Source organism: Hippocampus bargibanti, linkage group LG05, assembly GCF_051943395.1.
Source record: "Hippocampus bargibanti isolate YZ-2025 linkage group LG05, ASM5194339v1, whole genome shotgun sequence".
NCBI lineage: Eukaryota > Metazoa > Chordata > Actinopteri > Syngnathiformes > Syngnathidae > Hippocampus > Hippocampus bargibanti.
The window spans coordinates 10,399,805-10,420,002 of NC_142738.1; the positions used below are offsets into that span (position 1 = coordinate 10,399,805).

Sequence of the window (20,198 nt, forward strand, 5' to 3'; positions counted from 1 at the left end):
CACATTAGTGTACTTTGAGAGAGATCGTCAGGTGTGCCGCGAGAAATTATCCAATGTGACTTTTTTAACATTTAATATTTTATTTAAAAAAAGTATTATACATTGAACAGTTTCTGCAAATATGTTCTTGACAGGTGTCCGTCCAGCAAACACTGTAAGGGTAATTTAATATTCGTCCGCGTGGCAACACGTAGCTGATTGACACGTTCCTCAAAGACTAAATAATGCACGTGAGAGGTCGTGGTCCAGTCATGGGGAAGTTTTTAAAAAGGGCAACTGCAAATTCCTAATTGGGCTCAGTACAAGAATCTGACCTGGATGAAGGACCTTGTGTTCATCTAAACAGACCCATGTTTCACACTGACTGAGTATCAATCATATACCTGTTCCGAGTGTCGTTTCATAACATTTTGATTAGTGGTGTGCCGCAAACGTTTTCCAATGTAAAAAACGTGCCCTGGCTCAAAAAAGTTGAAAAACATTGCCTTAGCTGGAGCTTTTCCCAGCTGACCAATCACAGGGCTATATTGGTCTACAGAACCAGCCCATTTCCCTTTGAAGACCTTTCTGCAATAAATAATTTAAATGATGTATAAAGATTGACACTTGTTTTCAATTTACGTTTTAAGACAATATAGCACCGATTAGTCCGTCTGTCTCCCGGTCCTGAGTTTGAATCTCGACCCGTGTGAGGAGCTTGTGGCTTTTCTTCCGGTGTATAGTGCAGTAACCAAAATAAAAAGGGAAGAGCTATGTGTTTTAAGTTGTATTGATTCTAATTTCAGAACTGTTGCTAAATGCCCTCGCAAGACCCTAGATTTTTATATTTTGGACAGGGGTCCACGAAGGAAAATTGTTTTTTTCTAAATGGAAAAGAAGTCCCTGTATAGAAAACAAATAATAATAGCAATACATTTTATTTCAAGCGCCTTTCAAAACACCCAAGGACACTTTACAATAAAAACAATAAAACAAAGCACATAACAATAAAACCATAAGTAAAATGATACATAATAAAATAGCAGATAGAACATACACGGGTTTCCCTTGAATGAAACACGAGTCTCATCGTTAATGAGTATTTTGAAACGACCTCCCATAAAAATATTCCAGGTCACATTTTGCGACTGACCTACAGCCAACTCCAGATGTTGTGATGCGTGGCTTCTTCAACTTTTCTCTAACTGTTACAAGTGAACATTTCCAGCCATTGACATTCTGACGGACTGAGCTCCAACTTTCAAACTTGTTCTGACTTGTTATTCCAACTAGTATAATCACATAACGACTTATTTTGTGAGACAAACAAATACTGTACTTCCTGGTCACGTGACATAGAAAGAGTGCTGCTATCAGGACAAACGGAACAAGTTGGATTTATTTGTTCACTGCAACAATACAAACTGGACTAGTCTACGAATTGACAGTGTGTTTTATTTGACTGAATAAGGTAATTTGCAGCAGTTGTACAGTTCATGCGTTCATGGTTTTGCTTTGTTTCTCGGGTCTTCGGCACGACGCTTCATGATAGAAAGCTTCTAATAACTAAACGTTTGAATACTACGACCAATTAACACCAATATTTATGTGCAAATGTCTACCTATTCCCACACCGACCCCTGAAAAATTTTGATCAATTCCCTTAATAGTTTGCTTTTTGATTAAGCGTTTTCTTCATTAAACGAGATTACGCCAGAGTTCGCACGTGTGGAGAAGAAGACGACAATATCCATAAAGTTAAAAATGTTGGTGAGAGCATTTTTAAATTTCAGACATTAACGGAAGCGCACGGGGATTCGTGTAAATTGGTCCGGTTTTTTATTAAGCCACGCTAAAAAATCTCTATCGTGTGGTTTGGAAAAAAGATAATATACGTACTGGGGGAATTACTTAGATACTTTCAGAGGTTAAAATGCGTGGAAGTCGAGATGTGCATTTTTTATTTATTTGTGTGTGTGGGTGGGCGCTGAAGTGACAACGTCACTCGTTTGAAGTTGTCCGCATACGTTTGTATTACCTTGGGGCATTCGAAGTAAACCACGGTTGAGTCAAGACGTACACCACCGCTTATTTTGTGTGTTTTTTTCTGAATCCCAAAACACTGTATCTCCCCCGATTACCAGAGTGGAGAGCGCAACATGTGGGCCAGCGCTGAAGTTAAAAGTCACTCGTTTACCGTAGCATGTATTGTATGGTTGGTATTCGTCTTTTTTATCATGTACTGTATATACTGATATCTACAAACAAGGTATACATGTTTTTTTCCAATGAAAAAACAGCGAAGTAACTCAGCGTGATTTGTTATGCCTAGTGGCAGTGTGTTAATTGGCCAACTGCACTAATTACAGTAAGCCCTCGTTTTTCGAGCTAATGGAGACTAGGACCACCCGCGATAGACGAAAATCCGCTAAGTACAGTTATCTAATAATAACCCACCTGATAAGACAGAGGGGGGTGCTGGGCAGGGCTCAGAAGATGTGCAGTCAATCCATATGGCTGTAAACCGACTCAAAAATAGCTATCTATCTATTAGTTAGCTATTAGCTAGCTAACTAACTTGAGCTATTTGAGTTATTCCCGGTTGAACGAGGTCACCGTTGCTGGCTACCCAGCTAGCTATCTATTTGCTCTATTTGCTATCGATTAGCTGTCTAACTAGCTAGCTAGCTATTAGTTTTCTATTAGCTAGCTAGCTAACTTGATCTATTTGAGTTATTCCCGATTGAAAGCTGTCACCGTTTCTGGCTACCTAGCTAGCTATCTATCTATTTCATATCTATTTGCTATCTATTAGCTGTCTAACTAGCTAGCTATCTATTAGTTTTCTATTATCTAGCTCGCTAACTTGATCTATTTGAGTTATTCCCGGTTGACCAGGGTCACCGTTGCTGGCTACCTAGCTAGCTATCTATTTGCTATAGATTGGCCAGCTAGCTAGCTATTAGTTATCTATTAGCTAGCTAGGTAACGTGATCTATTTGAGTTATTCCCGGTTGAGTGAACGCTGGCGCATGTGGCTGCCACTGCTCACCTACAGAAAAACTGATCCTTTGAGTGACCTTGAGAGTTTTGAAAGGCGCTTGAAAATGTCATGTATTATTATTATTATTATTATTATTATTATTATTATTATTATTATTATTATTATGAGATGTTGTGCTGTCATTTGGAACCAATCAAGCTACAGCCATGTACAAAACCTCTGAGTCATTCACTTTTTTTTAAATTCTGAACATTTAATTCCCTGGATTAAAATCTGTAAAACCCCGATAAAGGACCCGGGAAGTAGTGAGGCATCACTGTAGTTATTTATTGCACACCTGTCGTGACCCGAAACAAACTGTAATCTTCTCCAAATAGATTTCATGCTTTCACTTTATTTCACTTTTCACATTTATTTCAGCAAAAATAACACTGAAACTCCAGTTCCCCATGTCCGGTGACCCTTACACCTTCACCAGTGATTCTCTCCCAGACGACCACCGCTTCCTGCCTCCGCTTGCCAACGGCCTATTGGGATGGCAGGTGTACAACAGTACCATGCACATGGGCGGCGTGTACAATGGGGCACGGGGAGAATGCCACCGTGCCGAAGTTCCTTGTCCTTTGGCTGTAATGGTTGACACAGAGGAAGTTGGTCAAGACTCCTACACCCTCGATACCCATACAGGTTGTCTCTTGAGTACCTTATTTATCTATCTTTTCATCCATTGATATCCTGTAGGGATTGTACACTTTTGGGACACTGGTGATCTGGGGCCAGTCTTGGGCAAGATGTTATTGTGCCGTCACATTCAAACACTTTGAACAGCAAAGAGGAAATGAGTGAGAAGCCTCGTGGACTGCTAAACTAATCTAAGATTGACACGTAATCGTGAAGCACTGCAACGCTTTTCATAGATGTCTGGTTGAAGCGTATCCAACTTTGCACAAAGAAAATAGCAATCAAAATAACAGATATCTGGAATCAAGAGAGAAAATGTATTCCTTAACAGAACTGGAACTACAATCTTTCACCTGACACCCCCAAAAACAAAAACACTGGCTTAATGCTAACATATATTGAAAAATGCTATTGCCATGCTAAGGAATATCATCAATAGTTGCGTTTCTAGAACCCTTTCAATATAAACAGTGTTAAAATATTTGTAAACGAAGAATATAACAATACTCACAGGGATATATTCTTGATCCTCCACTAAAAAGCCGAGTACGACAACATTTTACTGAGTCACTTAAAGGACAACTGACACCATTTTTTTCCGAACTGACATCAGAAAAACGTTTTATAGCATCTAAAATACCCAAAACACATAGGCTGATATTTTAGTCAAATGAAAAACACCAATAAAATGACCATGTGTCTCAAAACTACTTCAAAATGACCTCAGAAAGTTTCAGTTTCAGAAGGTCCCGTCCCCTTGTTTGTGACGTCACACCAAGACGTCTTGCCTTGCTCGAGAATTAAAACGATGGCTTCAGATTCGGAGAAGATGCTTACTTGTTACTCATCCAGTGATGAATATGATTCAAATAGTTCTGAAGAGGAAAGCTTAAATGTTTGCAATCGATTAAAGAAGTCCTCCCGTGTCATTTTGAGCCGTCTGGACTGCAATTTAGTGTCCCAGAAAATGCACAAGATGGCGCCCAAGCTCCGTTGGAAATGGGCTGATATGTCTGCTGGAAATTTGTGTCAACTAGTATCAAAAGGTAGTCTTGGTGCAAAACACAACGATTCAACATCACGTTATGTATGTGTTTTCCTTCTAATTTCGCCATCAACACGGATCAACACGAAGTTTTCAGACCAAACAAAGTACCCAGAATGCATTGTGTTGCTTTCTCGGTCAGGGGCGTTCCACACGTCACGTCACGTCACATCAGGCATTGTCATCAACTCGAAAACAAGACTTCCTGAATATTCAGCGTGAGTCTTAAAACGTAAAACATAGCTATATGCGGTGGAATCTTGGTAAAATACGCTCAGTCGAAGTCATTTGAAGTGATTTTACAAATTATGGACACTACTTGTCCGGAGGCGTCGGTTGTCCTTTAACAATAGTGCCAGAACTTTTGTTTCTGTATGACTGACACGGCGGGCACACGTGCAGGAGCAGCGCAATGATTTCCATGATGAAAACTGTTTAATTATTTGTAGTCCATTTTATGATGTTTGTACTGTATTTTTATCTCATTCACTGCCATTCATGAATTTATTCGGGACTTGAAAATATGACGTGGAGCGACGTTCCCGAATTTGTTTGGGTTTTGTTTTTTTTCTTGCAAGGCTTTTTTTTCTTGATTGGGCGTCGATAGAGTGCTGGCCATGGCCTCTGGCAATGGTTTTTTTATTTTCCACAAGGGGGCAGCATTTCTATTTTTTTCCATGTTAACACTTTGTTCCTGCTTCAGCTGCGCTATATACTATGAACCAATATATATGCATTACATTGTATTTTGGACAGCCACCCTCATTTCAAGATCATAAAACTCCATACCCATATAATTATGGAATTAACTATTTTTTTTCTGATGAAGAAGTGTCTAACGTTTCTGACACTCTATTGAATGTTTATGTAGTCCTAAAACCCAATATTCAGTAGGTCCTGAAATTCAAGTGACAATGATAAAAACCCTGGCACTGGAGTGGACACATTTTTGCACATCGTCTGGCAGTGAATGAGTTAATAAAGTAGTCAAATGCTTAGCACGGTGACTTTACAGTGCAGAGGTCATGAGTTCAAATGCCACTTTGGCCTCTCTGTGTGGAGTTTACATGTTCTTCCCGCACTGTTGATTCTCAAACAGGTGTTTTCACCCACATGCTGACCTCACCCAGAGTAACAGTCTTCCAATCGTTCTACTGTCACCGCTACCACTCCAACCTGATGGTGATGGAAATTCTGGTGGTGCGCCATGTGGCTTCAGAGGTGGCGTACACAGTAAAGCTACCCACTTCCTTCACCCCTCAAAGCAAGGACATTGATTTTCAGGCTTCTGCTGACTACAAAGGTGGGAGGTGAGTTTATTCACTGCCATTCCAGAATTTATTCGGGAATTGAAAGGCATGATGTGGAGTGCCATTTTCAAATATGTTTGGGTTTTGGTTTTTCTTGCGGGGATTGCCGATTAAGCGCTGGTCAGACCTCTGACAATGTTTTCCCTGCCACAAGGGGGCAGCATTTGCCTTTTGTACAGCCGCCCCCATTTCAACCTCAGATTACTCCAAACTCATATCATTTAGGAATTAACTCTTTAAAGACTGAGATTTCGTACAGTGTATTTATTGTTTATGTAGTTCTTAAACTCAATATTCTCTGGGTCCGGGAATTTGAGTGAAAATGACAAAAACCCTGGCACTGGAGTGGACACATTTTTGCACAACATATGGCAGTGAATGAGTTCGATACTTTTCCCCTGCAGATTAACTCATTCACTGCCAGATGAGCAAAAATGTGTCCACTCCAGTGCCAGGGTTTTTGTCATTGTTACTTGAATTCCAGGAACCAAAGAATATCGAGCTTTAGGACTACATAAACATTCAATACAGCGTTAGAAACCTTAAACTTTCTTCTCTCAGAAAAAAAGAGTTAATACCTAAATTTTATGGGTCTGGAGTTATCTGCGCTTAAATTGAGGGTGTCTGTCCAAAACACAATAATACATACACTACAACAACATCGGACTGCACCACATCCTCGACCACCTTGACAACACAGGAACCTACGCAAGGATCCTGTTTGTGGACTACAGCTCTGCGTTCAATACCATCATCCCAGAACTCCTCATCCCCAAACTTCTCCAGCTTGGTGTGTCCCCCACGATCTGCCAGTGGACCCTCAGCTTCCTGACAGGACGGACACAACAGGTCAGACTGGGAAATATATCATCCACGACACGAACCACGAGCACTGGAGCCCCGCAGGGATGCGTCCTCTCTCCATTGCTCTTCTCTCTCTACACGAACGACTGCACCTCAACGCACCCAGCTGTCAAATTCATAAAGTTCGCAGACGACACCACGGTCATCGGTCTCATCAAAGACGGCGACGAGTCTGCGTACCGACAACAAGTGGAGCAGCTGGAGCTGTGGTGCAGCCGTCACAACCTGGAGCTGAACACACTCAAGACAGTTGAGATGATGGTGGACTTCAGGAAACATCCATCACCACAGCTACCCCTCACACTATCCAACTGCCTGGTGTCAACCGTTGAGACCTTCAAGTTCCTGGAATCACAGTCTCCCAGGACATGAACTGGGAGGTCAACACCAACTCTATCCTGAAAAAGGCCCAACAGAGAATGTACTTTACAGCTGAAGCTGGAGCAGAGCGCTAACATGGAAAAAAGGGAAATGCTGCCCCTTTGTGGAAAATAAAAAAAACATTGCCAAAGGCCATGGCCAGCGCATTATCGGCACCCAAGCATGAAAAAAACAAAACCTGAAAAAATTGGGAATGGCGCTCTACGTCTAATTTTCAATTCCCAAATAAATTTGTCAATGGCAGTGAATGAGTTCATATGTTTTCTGTGTTTTAGCCACATTGTAGGGCACACACACACCGCAGAGTTTCCAGGAGGCCCCTGTCCCGCGGTTCACCTCATCTGGATCCCCATTCCCTCCAGTCTGACGTTGCCACCTGAGCAAAGCCAGGAACGCCAATGCTTCATTGTGGTGGTGGCGGACTCTTTGAGCGGCGCAGAGGCCAGTTTTGATGAGGGCCTCAAGCTGATGGCGACGGATGGGCTGCGCCGCACTCACGAAGCAGCGTGGAAGGAGCTGTGGCTGAAGAGCAAAGTGGAAGTCGTGGGGTCCGAGCGCCTCTTGAAAGCTGTGATCGGCTGCATGTTCTACCTCCTCAGTGCCTTTCCTTCCATCCATGACCCAAGCGACTTTTTTGGCGGCGTCAGTCCAGGTGGCCTGTCGAATGGCTCGCACGCGCAGGATTATTGGGGTCATGTCTTCTGGGACCAGGTAGGAATAATGCCGCCAATGTTCTGTTGTTCCTCTTTCTTTGATATGTCATCTAACTGCAATGTCAAAACCCCAAACAGGAGACCTGGATACTTCCCACAGTTGCCTTATTCCACCCCAAACTAGCCCGTGCAGCACTGAAGTACCGTGTGCGGACTATTGACGGAGCAAAATACAATGCTCAAAAGCAAGGATACAAGGTATGAAGGTGACTTCTTATTGGATTAACGAAATGAATTGAATAAAAAATAAAAAATGGAACTGGCTGAAATGTATAGCAAGTTAAATGTAGAGTGGTTAACTCATTCACTGCCATTCACGAATTTATTCAGGAATTGAAAATACTGTATGACATAGAGCGACCATTCCCGAATTTGTTCTAGTTTAGTTTTTTTTTCTTGTTTGGGTGCCGATAAAGCGCTGGCCATGGGCTCCTTTTTGTCCATGTTAACGCTTTGTTCCAGCTGCAGCTGTTGTTAAACCGCTATATAAACCAATATGTATATATGCATTGCATTGTATTTTGGACAGCCGCCCTCATTTCAAGCTCACATAACTCCAGACCCATATAATTTTGGATTTAACTCTTTTTTTCTGATGAAAGAAGAGAGTCTAAGGTTTCTTACACTGAATTGAATAATTATGTAGTCATAAAACTCAATATTCTGTGGGTCCTCGACACATTTTTTCACATCTGGCAGTGAATGAGTTGAAGGACAACCGACGTCTCCGGACAAGTTGTGTCCATAATTTGTAAAATGTCTTCAACTGACTTCTACTGAGTGTATTTTACAAAGATTCCACCGCATATAGCTATATTTTACATTTTAAGACTCGCGCTGAATATTCCGGAAGTCTTGTTTTTGAGTTGGTGACGAGTCCTCACCCTACGTCACTGAAGGAATGCCCCTGACCGAAAAAAGGACACCTTGTAGCAGTCCTTCCATCACGTCAATGCATTTTGCTGTACTTTGGTCTGAAAACGTCATGTAGGACCAAAAAGAGGCAGAAGAGGGCGACAAAGCTCCATGTATCAGCCCGTTTCCACAGGCTGATTAATTCCTTACACGGCTTTGTTGCCATTTTCTGCCTTTTTTGGGTGCGACATTTCCCACCCCTGACGCCTCAAAATGACACGGAATAAATTCTTTAATCGATTGCAAACATGTATGCTTTGCTCATTAGGACTATTTGAATCATATTCATAACTGGATGTGTAACAAGAAAGCATATTCTTCGAATCTGAAGCCATTGTTTTGATTCTCGAGCAAGGCAAAACGTCTTGCCGTGACACCACGAACATGGGGGCGGACCTTCTGAAACTGGCCACTTCCGGTTTCAAATTGAAGTACTTTTTCGACACTTTAAATCATTTTTATTGGTGTTTTGCATTTGACTAAAAATATCGTACTGGGTATTTTTATTTTATTTTGGGTATTTTAGATGCTATAAAACGTTTTTCTGGTGTCAGTTAAAAAACAAAAAAGTGACGTCGGTTGTCCTTTAAGGCTTATTTAGTAGAAAATTATGTTTTATGGGGACCTGGGAATTGATTATTCTCATTGTAATGGTTTCCTATGGGAAATTAATGTTTGGAATTGACACTTTTGGCCTTACACACACTTTATGGGAAACAATTAAGTTCGTAAGCCAAGGTATCACTGTACTCCATTTTAAGCGTATGTGAGACAATACTGTGTGTCAAATGTTTTGTAAGGCATGCTAGTGTTCTCTGCATACAGGGCCTGAAGTTGGCTTGGCAGAGTGCCATGTCAGGAAGGGAAATGTGCCCTGTCAATATTTACGGAGAACAAGAGATTCACATCAATGGAGATGTTGCACTGGCCTTCCAGAATTATTACTACCTCACTCAGGTTAGATGCTCAGCGCCACCCCGTCATCTCACATTTCCTCAAATAAAACTCATGCTGACTCGACTCTTTCTTGCAGGATCTTACATTGTTCACAGATGGAGAGGGGAGTCAATTGATATGGGGTGTGGCTGATTATTGGGTTTCCAGGGTAACCTGGAACCCAGATGATGAGAAGTATCATCTCTTAGGTATTGGTTTAGATTCTCTGTCCAAAAACGTGTCGATTCTAGGCCTACTACGTGTTTGTGAATTGTCAGGATTTCAACTCATGGGGGAAGCTGTACACTCACTACATTATGTGCATGTAGATGGACAGATCACCAAACACAAATAAGCACTCTATCAGAAATGTCAAAGGAAGTTTAAACTAAATAAAAATTATAAAATCAACGGTGGTGTGAAATGCAACAATTAACTCATTCACTGCCAGACGTGCAAAAATGTGTCCACTCCAGTGCCAGGTTTTTTGTCATTGTTACTTGAATTCCAGGACCCACAGAATATTGAGTTTTAGGAAAACATAAACATTCAATGATATGTAAGAAACATTAGACTCTCTTTTTTCATCAGACAAAAGAGTTAATTCCTAAATTATATGGATCTGGAGTTATATGAGCTTGAAATGACTTTTTTGACTTCAAGATGGCGCTGCGAGAGTGGTTGCCTTTCCAGCAGCTCCAGTTTTTGTACTTCTTTCTCTCCTTTCCTCTTCCTTTCATAACTTTGCTGCTGTGAAATGTAAATTTCTCCACTGTGAGACAAATAAAGGTACATCCAATCCAATGAGGGCGGATGTCCAAAATACAATGCAATGCATATATACATATTGGTTTATATAGTGCTTTAACAACAGCTGAAGCTGGAACAAAGCGGTGCTAACGTGGAAAAAGGGAAATGCTGCGCCTCTTGTGGAATCTAAACAACTTTGCCAGAGGCCTTGGCCAGCGCTTTATTGGCACCCAAGCATGAAAAAAAAAACGAAAAAATTCGGGAATGGCGCTCTATGTCATATTTTTAATTCATAATTACCGAATACATTTGTGAATGGCAGTGAGTTAAGAAAATCTAAACACAGAAAATATTTTTTTTTACATCTACATGTATTTATCCTTTGTTGTTTGCAGCATAGCCGCAACACGGCATTTGGAATATGTCGTACTTTTCACTTTGCTCACAAAGCTAAAGCGTGTAAGTACTTATACAGTACCTGATTAAATGTTCAAGAGTTAATTTTTATGCCTCTTAGGTGTCATGCCACCAGATGAATACTACTCCAATGTCAACAACTCTGTCTACACCAACACAGTCGCCAAATTAAGGTACCGTACTTGCATTTGCATATTTCTTCACTTGGATACAGACTGCCGATGCATAAACGATCTCATTTTCAGTCTGGAGTTTGCTGTGTTATTAGCCGATCTTCTCAAATATCCTGCACCAAAGGAATGGGAACATGTTGCAGGCAACCTCCTTATAAATTTGGACCAACAATCACAATACCATCCTGAATTTGAAGGATATTCTAAAGGTGTTCTTTTTAACATTTTAGCTGGTTAATGATGACACACGTTGAAATAACATTTATTCACGTTCTGTCTCGCTTGCAGGTTATCCAGTGAAACAGGCCGACGCTGTGATGCTGAGCTTTCCTCTTGGCCTCCCCATGTCACCTGAGATTAGAAGAAATGATCTCCAAGCGTATGAAATAGCAACCGATCCTCATGGACCTGCCATGACTTGGGTGAGGCACATTTCCACTGTTCAATCCACCATAAAAATAATATGATTCCAGTTCATTGTCCAGGTCATTAGGGTTCTTTAATGACAGAAATTTTCAGACGAATACGTCTGTGTAGTCTCTCAGTCGAACAGGAGTGGTACTTCGATGAAAAGGTTTCTTCAGCCGTCATCAGTACTTCTTTGAAGTTGTCGGAAATTTCGCTCCTCATCTGAAGAGCTTCGTCAGCGAATTAAAATCGCGCTGGTAACTCCGGCCGCAAATATATATGTCACGATTTCGTGAAGGGTTTTGCTGTTTTACAAAAATGGCTTCTTTTACTCCCCTTTCAAACCATCTATTTTCTTTTAGGAACAATGCTAGTGGGTCTCAATCTGCAGTACATCTGCACGTACAAGCTAGAAACAACTCATTTGACGACAGTGAGGTTAAAAAATTCGCTAAAGAAAATTGATGGTTTGAAAGGGGAGTAAAAGAAGCCATTTTTGTAAAATAGCAACACCTTTCACTAAATCACGATGGTGGTTTAATTTAGACCATTCTTAAGTCGTTACCATGTAGGCTTAGCCATGCTGATGAGGTGATACCAGAGCTAATGGGGCAATCAGAGCCAGGCATAGAACATTAGAGGTAATCAGACAGAACAAAAGAAGTACTCTGATTAGCTTAAGTTAGTAGTCCACTGCTCCCCCAACCTTAGAGCAGGGGCCTATCAAACTAGAGGTCTGGCATCGCCACCTCTGTCCATTAGGGATACCAGCACAACTTTGATTTGCTGACGGAGCTCTTCGGATGAGGAGAGAAATGACCGACACCTTCAAAGAAGTACACATGACATCTGAACAAACTTTTTCATTGATTGTCCGATGAATCTCTTAAAAAAATTAACAGAAGATTCCCTAATTGCGATATGAAACAGCAAATTAGGACTGTTGCTCTAAAACAGAGGTTACGTTGGAAAAATTGTTCATTTTAAAAGCCGATAATACCAGTCGACTGTGACAAAATTGATTTGGAATGCAACTACAATTACATATTTAGCCTGAAAGTCATTTTAGTCATCCAAAGGCGCTTTCGTGGAATCTCGAACGGAATTCGTTCTTCTGATTTTGTGAACCTCTGTGGAAATACACTGACTGTGTATTCTGAAACCTCTACAAAGTGTACTCCCCTTTATCATTCAGGGCATGTTTGCGATTGGTTGGCTGGAACTGGGGGAGGCAGAGAAAGCTCAACGTTTGCTTGACAAGTGCCTCAGGAACATCCAAGGACCGTTCCAGGTATTGCTCTAGGCTACAGGAACCTTCTGACTGAGGAAATGTGTGACGACCTTATGTCAGAGATGTTTGTTCGGACACTGTAAACAAAGACTCAAATACAGGAGGATTGTCTTTTACTGCCGGCAGGGGACGTAGCCATTCATGACCGACGTTCAACCTCTGCAACCCTCTGCCAAGCTATTTATGGAGAGTAGATGTAAATTTAAGTGATACATTAGTAAAACACAGCCTCTTGATTTGAAAACCACGCCCCTGGATGTCCAATGGTGAAGCACCATCATTCATTAACCAACAGAATGTAGACATTTTAATGGGTTATCTTTCCATGAACTGATCGATTTGTAACCTGGCGAATGAGCTCTTCCTTTGAAGGAGTTTTTCAAGTCCTCCCTTCCGCAGAAGGCCAGATCTCCTATCTGAAGATGACAGTTTAACAGGCTATGTCTGTTCACCTCAGATTGACTCCAGATTTTCTGTGCTTCCATCGTGGGCCTTGTGTTCAGCCAACTAAGCACACAACAGCATGAAACCTTTAAGTATGATAATTCTGTTCTGTCTATTCTCTATCACTTTACAGGTGTGGAGCGAGTCATCGGACGGCACGGGCGCTGTTAACTTTCTTACGGGCATGGGAGGATTTCTGCAAGCGGTTGTGTTCGGCTACAGCGGCTTCAGGTAAGTCATCAATCATCCCACCTTGATTGTTGAAACAAATCAGTCAGAAATGTAAAAGAAAAGACATTTATTTCTAGAGTACAGAAGGAATGCTTGGTCTTTTCCTCACTTCTTCCCGCGGACCTGAGTGAGCTCTCCATCTGTGGTGTCAGCTACTTGGGTCACCTGTTGGACTGGTTGTTTCGCAGAGATGAGGTCTGCGTTACTTTGAGGGAACAGGAAGGGGTTGCCGCCGGTGCTAAGAGGTGTGATCTGCAGGTGATCCTCAAGGCAACTGGGACTAAAATCCCTTTGACTCCAGGTATCAAACAAAATAAACTTGGCATCATTATGATCCTATGTACAGATGCAAGGATGCATCTGGACCGCGCCCTCGCACTATTTTGACAGCCACTGGCGCAACTTTCCTTTAGAGGTTTTAACTTTCGTCGTCTGCAATCTTGCCTTACCGATATCGAACCATAATCACCTTGCTTTTGTTTCGGAGGGCTCCAAATTCTTGGTAGAAGATATCTCGAGCTTTTCCGTGATCCGCCGGAAACTGCCGAAAGAGCGAATCGAATATTCATTTACCCCTGGTGCATTGCAGTACTGTATTTACATCGAACATAGTGGATGTTTGCAATATGGAGCGTGCGAAGAGGAGTAAAACTCTAAAAGACATTAAAAACAAGCAGAAAACAAACATATTCTCGCTTTTTAAAAAACAATTGAATAACTCTGCGGTGGGTAGTGACAATTGGTTGCAGCAAACTGCTGTTCATGATTCGAATTTAGTGACTAATGGGAATGATTTCAGAGCATTTGCAGCACATTGGAAATCTTCAAAGCAGACATTTGTTTAAGTAGACACTAGAAAAAAATACTGTGCCAAGTCTGTTCTCTTAGACTTCTCAGTAATACCATACAATATCAAAATAGCACAAAATTGCACTAACTAAAAGTGCACTAACCACAGAAAATGAAAAAAATATATATTTTATGTATGAATTAATTATTTCACCTGAAATAAAATTGTTTGTTGTTATATTAGAAAAAATGTGTTTTGCTCATTAGTTATCTATTAGCTACCTAGCTAACTTGATCTACTTGAGTTATTCCCGGTTGAATGAACGCTGACGCATATGACTGCCGCTGCTCACCCACAGAAAAACTGATTTTATGACTGTAAAGTGACCTTGAGAGTTTTGAAAGGTGCTGATAAATGAAATGTATTATTATTATTATTATTATCAATTGTGTTTTATTTGCAATTTAGAAATATCATGCTCCAATTAATGTATTTTGGTTTATTTCAATCCATTTTGTATACTTCGGCAATCTAGTTAAATCCGGCCAATCAATTTTAGAATTTGGCCCCCTTTTTAGACACAAAGAGGGTAACTGCCCCCCTTTTTTAATTCCCCAGATGCATCCCTGACATATGGATTGGATTGGATTGGATATGCCTTTATTCGTCTCACAGTGATATGGTTTACTCTATTTTGTTTTGATATAAATGAAACATTTCACTATACAGGTAACATCCGAGTTACGATCGGGTTCCGTTCCGACAAAACCGTCGTAAATCAAAAAGCATTCAAAATGGCTGATCACGTGATCATAACAAATGACGACACGCTGGCATCTCCTATACGACCGGATAGTATACGATGTCAATCTGTTGTTTTTAAGCAACGTTTTCTATTGAATACTATTATATACCCAAATGCTGACAGTTCATTTATAAATCGTATAACTTTTAGTGTCATTTTAATCCTTTTATATTTCGTATTATCGATCTTTATTACTGTGTCGGCGCACACGCTTTCTGCTGACCCAAATACGCGCGGCTTCCCACGCATGCGAGCTTTCCAAAAATCGCTCTCCCAGCTAACAGAGAGGCCAGAAGAGGTCACCTGTCTCAAAGAGGCGGCGGCGCCGACCGTGAGCCCGACGCGGAGTTTGCGTCGAGGCTATCTCACCCGCTCCGTCTCGGCGTCGGTGGACACCCCTCCCTCCCCCGATTGTCACGTTTGGATTGACAGCTGGGGGCGGGGCCACACCTCCCCGCTTCCACCCACCACGTCCTTCTTCAGGACTGCGGGAATTAAAATGGGACGCTGTCAACTTGTATTTGTACTTTGTATTGCCCTGGACTTTCTATATCTTCGTCCGAGCCCCCACCCCAGTTTTGAAAGGCGCTTATAAATGAAATGTATTATTATTATGATTATTGTTCCGTTTCTGCACCACCGCGTGCGAGTAGCTTCTTGCCATTGTCGGGTTTCCCAGCCCCCCCCCACTCGTCGTTTTTGGTATTCTTTATTTTTGATTATTCCCCTGATCCTCATTTTGGGACCAGCACTTTATGTTGTAGCTTAATAAGTCATCCTGCACGGACCTCTGTCTCTGTTGTGTTGCTGGCTGTAGTGGTGGCAGCCGTAGAATTAAAAATAAAAATAAAAAGTCTGGCGGTCGTGGTCGTAAGTACGGGTGGTCGTAACTCGCGCCGGTCGTAAATTGGATGTTACCTGTATTTCGATGAACAACATATCACAAAGCTTTCCTGTGTATGATAGCTGATACTTTTTTTTAAATGGTGAATTCTTAATTGACGTTATCTTTTGTTATGTCTTCACCTCTTTTAGGGGCACCAGTAACATTTCCACGAGAGCCTGGATGTGTTTGCAGACTTGAACTGTCGTCATTCTGCTGGCCTTTATAAAATGTGTTTCATCAGATACTGCGGTACCTGTCACTTTCTCTTCCGCTGTCATTCTTGTTCCCCTGTCATGATCGAAATGGCGTAAATGTAAATGAATGAAATTAAAAACTTGCAACTCCAGTAAAACTCACTGCAAACAAAAATCATGGAGAGGAGGTTTCTTTGGTTGGCGCTACTGCGGGCTTCCGTATGGCTTCCAGAACTTCCCTTGTTATGAATGAATCGATCTTTCATATAATGTAGTCGTACAAAATTGATTGCTTCCTTTTTTTACCCGGAATTTCCGTTTGACAGAGGTCCACAATTGGTTGATGAGATTTCTCCCTTGATCTCTCGACAACTCTCTTCACCTCCCCTTCGTTTCCTGCAGCTTCAATTAACTTGATGAAATGCCTGTCATGATAACTCCAAATGAAATGAATGCAATCATCCACATCAAACCTCAATTATGTACCAACTTTTGGAGGGCCGGATTCGGTCTCGGGCCGTCGTCTGCCCACCTGATCTACAGTGAATGTCAGCTTCAGCGGACGTGCCCACAGAATCCTGCAAGTGGAAGGCTCTATTTCCATATATTTAGTGGGTTTACTGTAATGTCATTTTTTGGAATCTGTCAGGCTTGAAGATGTTATAATTACTGTACGCTTGTGCCATGTCAAATTTACAAAGCATTTTCTTTCTTAACTCATTCATTGCCGGACCGGCAAAAATGTGTACACTCCAGTGCCAGCATTTTTGTCATTGTCACTCCAATTCTAGGACACACAGAATATTGAGTGTGAGGACTACATAAACATTCAATGCAGCATAAGAAACCATAGACTGTTCTTTCATCAAAAAAAAAAACTAATTCCTAAATTGAATGGGTCTGGAGTTATAGGAGCTTGAAATGAGGGTGAATGTCCAAAATACAATGCAATACATACATATTGGTTTATATAGTGCTTCAACAACCACTGAAGCTGGAACAAATAATAAGAATATTAAATATAACAATAATCTTTCTTCTTTTCCTTTCGGCTTTTTTCCCTCAGGGGTCGCCACAGCGAATCAATGTCCTCCATCTAATCCCGGTTTTGTGCATCCTCTTCTCTCACACCAGCTACCTTCATGTCCTCTTTGACCACATCCATAAACCTCCTGTTCGGTCTTCCTCTCGGTCTCCTGCCTGGCACTTCAAGGCTCAGCATCGTTCTCCCTATAGTCACTCTCTGTCCAAACCATCTCAGTCTGGCCTCTCTGACTTTCTCTCCAAAGCCTCTAATATTAGTTGTCCCTCTAATGTACTCATTCCTGATCCTATCCATCATGGTTGGCCTGACCACGGTTTTATACACTTTTCCTTTCATTCTAGCTGAAACCCTTCTATCACACATCACACCTGACATTTGTCTCCAGCCGTTCCAGCCTGCCTCGACACGCTTCTTCACCTCTTTTCCACACTCTCCATTGCTCTGGACAGTTGACCCCAAGTACTAAAAATCCTCCATCTTCTTTATCTCTTCTCCCTGTAGCATCACTCTTGCACTTGGATCCCTCTCATTCACACACATATATTCCGTCTTGCTGCGACTGATCTTCATTCCTCTCCTTTCCAGGGCATATCTCCACAGCTCTAGTTTCTCCGCCACCTGTTCCCTGTTCTCGCTACAGATCACAATGTCATCTGCAAACATCATGGTCCAAGGAGATTTTTGTCTAACATCGTCTGTCAGCCTGTCCATCACCATAGCAAACAAGAAGGGGCTCAGAGCTAACCCCTGGTGGAGTCCCACCTCCACCTTGAATTCCTCAGTCACACCGACAGCACACCTCACAACTGTCTTACAGTCATGCATGTCTTGTAACGCTCTAACATACTTTTCCGTCACTCCAGACTTCCTCATGCAATGCCACAGCTCTTCTCTGGACACCCTGTCATACGCTTTCTCCAGATCTAGAAAGACACAATGTAATTCCTTCTGACCTTCTCTGTACTTCTCTATCAGCATTCTTAAAGCAAACATTGCATCTGTCGTACTCTTTATTTTGGCATGAAGCCATACTGCTGCTCACAACTATTCACTTCTGCTTTTAAATATAACAATAATATGCTATATAATATAATATATATATATATATATATATATATATATATATATATATATATATATATATATATATATATATATATATATATATATATATATATATATATATATATATATATAATATAATATAATATAATATAATATAATATAATATAATATAATATAGGCAGCCGCGAGAGTGGCTGCCTTTCCAGCAGCTCATGTATTTTGTTTTTCTACTTTCATTCCTTTCATCACTTTGCTGCTGTGAAATGTAAATTTCTCCACTGTGAGACTAATAAAGGCATATCCAATCCAATCCAATAATATAATATAATATAATAATAATAATAATAAATTTTATTTCTAAGCGCATTTCAAAATGCTCAAGGGCACTTTACAGTCACTGGATAAAAACTTTTTTTCGGCGGGTGAGCTAACATCAAAGTCAAGTCAAAGTCAGCTTTATTGTCCATCCATCCATCCATTTTCCGTACCGCTTATTCCTCATTAGGGTCGCGGGGGTTGCTGGAGCCTATCTCAGCTGTCTTCGGGCACGAGGCGGGGGACACCCTGAATTGGTTGCCAGCCAATCGCAGGGCACACAAAGACGTACTACAGTCACTCTCACACCTAGGGACAATTTGGAGTGGTCAATCTGCAAATACGCTAATATGTATGACATACAGCACAGATGAAATTACTGTCCTCTCGGACCCAGCATGGAACAAAGCGCTAACATGGAAAAAAGCGAAATGCTGCCCCTGTGTGGAAAAGAAAAAACAGTGCCTAAAGGGCCTGCCAGCGCTTTATAGGCACTCGAGCAAGAAAAAAACAAAACCCAAACAAATTCGGGAATGGCGCTCTACATCATATTTTCAATTTCTGAATAAATTCGTGAATGGCAGTGAATGAGTTAAATAAAGCTCTGCTTTTTCATTTTTCTTGGGGATTGCTTGTTAAATATAACTCCTAATTGTAGTCGAGTATCAATAAATATTTGTGAAGACTTGAGAAGTTTCCATTTCTCCAAAAGCCCGAATTTACAGAATGTGACCCTGACTTGAGAAGTCGGTATGGCTTCTAATGTTACTGTCTTTGTTGTTTGTTTATTTATTAATGACACAAGTAGCATATCTGTATTGTACGTGTACTTTAAAGGACAACCGACACCATTTTTTTGTTTCCTAGCTGACATCAGAAAAACGTTTTATAGCATCTAAAATACCCAAAACACGCACGCTGATATTTTTAGTCAAATGAAAAACAAATAAAATGACTTAAAGTCTCCCAAAACTACTTCAAAATGATCTGAGAAAGTTTGTTTCAGAAACGTCTTGGCGTGACGTCACGCCAAGACGTCTTGCCTTGCTCGAGAATCAAAACAATGGCTTCAGATTCGATGAAGATGCTTTCTTGTTACTCATCCAGTTATGAATATGATTCAAATAGTTCTGAAGAAGAAAACATAAATGTTTGCAATCTATTAAAGAAGTAATTTTGTGTCATTTTGAGGCGTCTGTATGAAATGTAGCGTCCCAGAAAATGCACAAGATGTTGCCAAAGCTCCGTTGGAAATGGGCTGATTTGTCTGCTGGAAATTTGTGTCAACTAGAATCAAATCATAGTCTTTGTGCAACACACAACGATTCACCATCGCGTTATTATGTATTTTCCTTCTTATTTTGCAATCAACACGAAGTTTTCAGACCAAACAAAGTACCCAAAATGCATAGTGTGTCGCGTTCTCTATCAAGGACGTTCCCCCCGTGATGTGACGTCAGCAATCGTCACCAACTCAAAAACGGGACTTCCTGAATATTCAGCGCGAGTCTTAACACGTAAAATATAGGTATATGCGGTGAGATATTTGTAAAATA

At 41.1% G+C, this 20,198-nt stretch overlaps 1 protein-coding gene across 2 annotated transcripts; it reads left to right on the forward strand.

The window, feature by feature from the left end:
- Positions 1-1,305: 1,305 nt before the first annotated feature.
- Positions 1,306-16,568, forward strand: pgghg (protein-glucosylgalactosylhydroxylysine glucosidase). 2 transcript variants are annotated; one of them, XM_088996392.1, is made up of 15 exons: positions 1,306-1,450; positions 3,404-3,670; positions 5,809-6,019; positions 7,540-7,975; positions 8,056-8,175; positions 9,718-9,849; positions 9,926-10,037; positions 11,096-11,168; positions 11,241-11,377; positions 11,457-11,590; positions 12,772-12,867; positions 13,445-13,542; positions 13,620-13,843; positions 14,951-15,014; positions 16,173-16,568. In XM_088996392.1, the coding sequence occupies exons 2-15, from the start codon at positions 3,433-3,435 to the stop codon at positions 16,219-16,221; spliced, it is 2,124 nt and encodes a 707-aa protein (XP_088852518.1). In that variant the 5' UTR covers positions 1,306-1,450; positions 3,404-3,432; the 3' UTR covers positions 16,222-16,568. The 2 variants fall into 2 exon arrangements, with proteins under 2 accessions (XP_088852518.1, XP_088852519.1); XM_088996393.1 differs by lacking the exon at positions 14,951-15,014 and having other exon boundaries at positions 1,307-1,450.
- Positions 16,569-20,198: the final 3,630 nt, after the last annotated feature.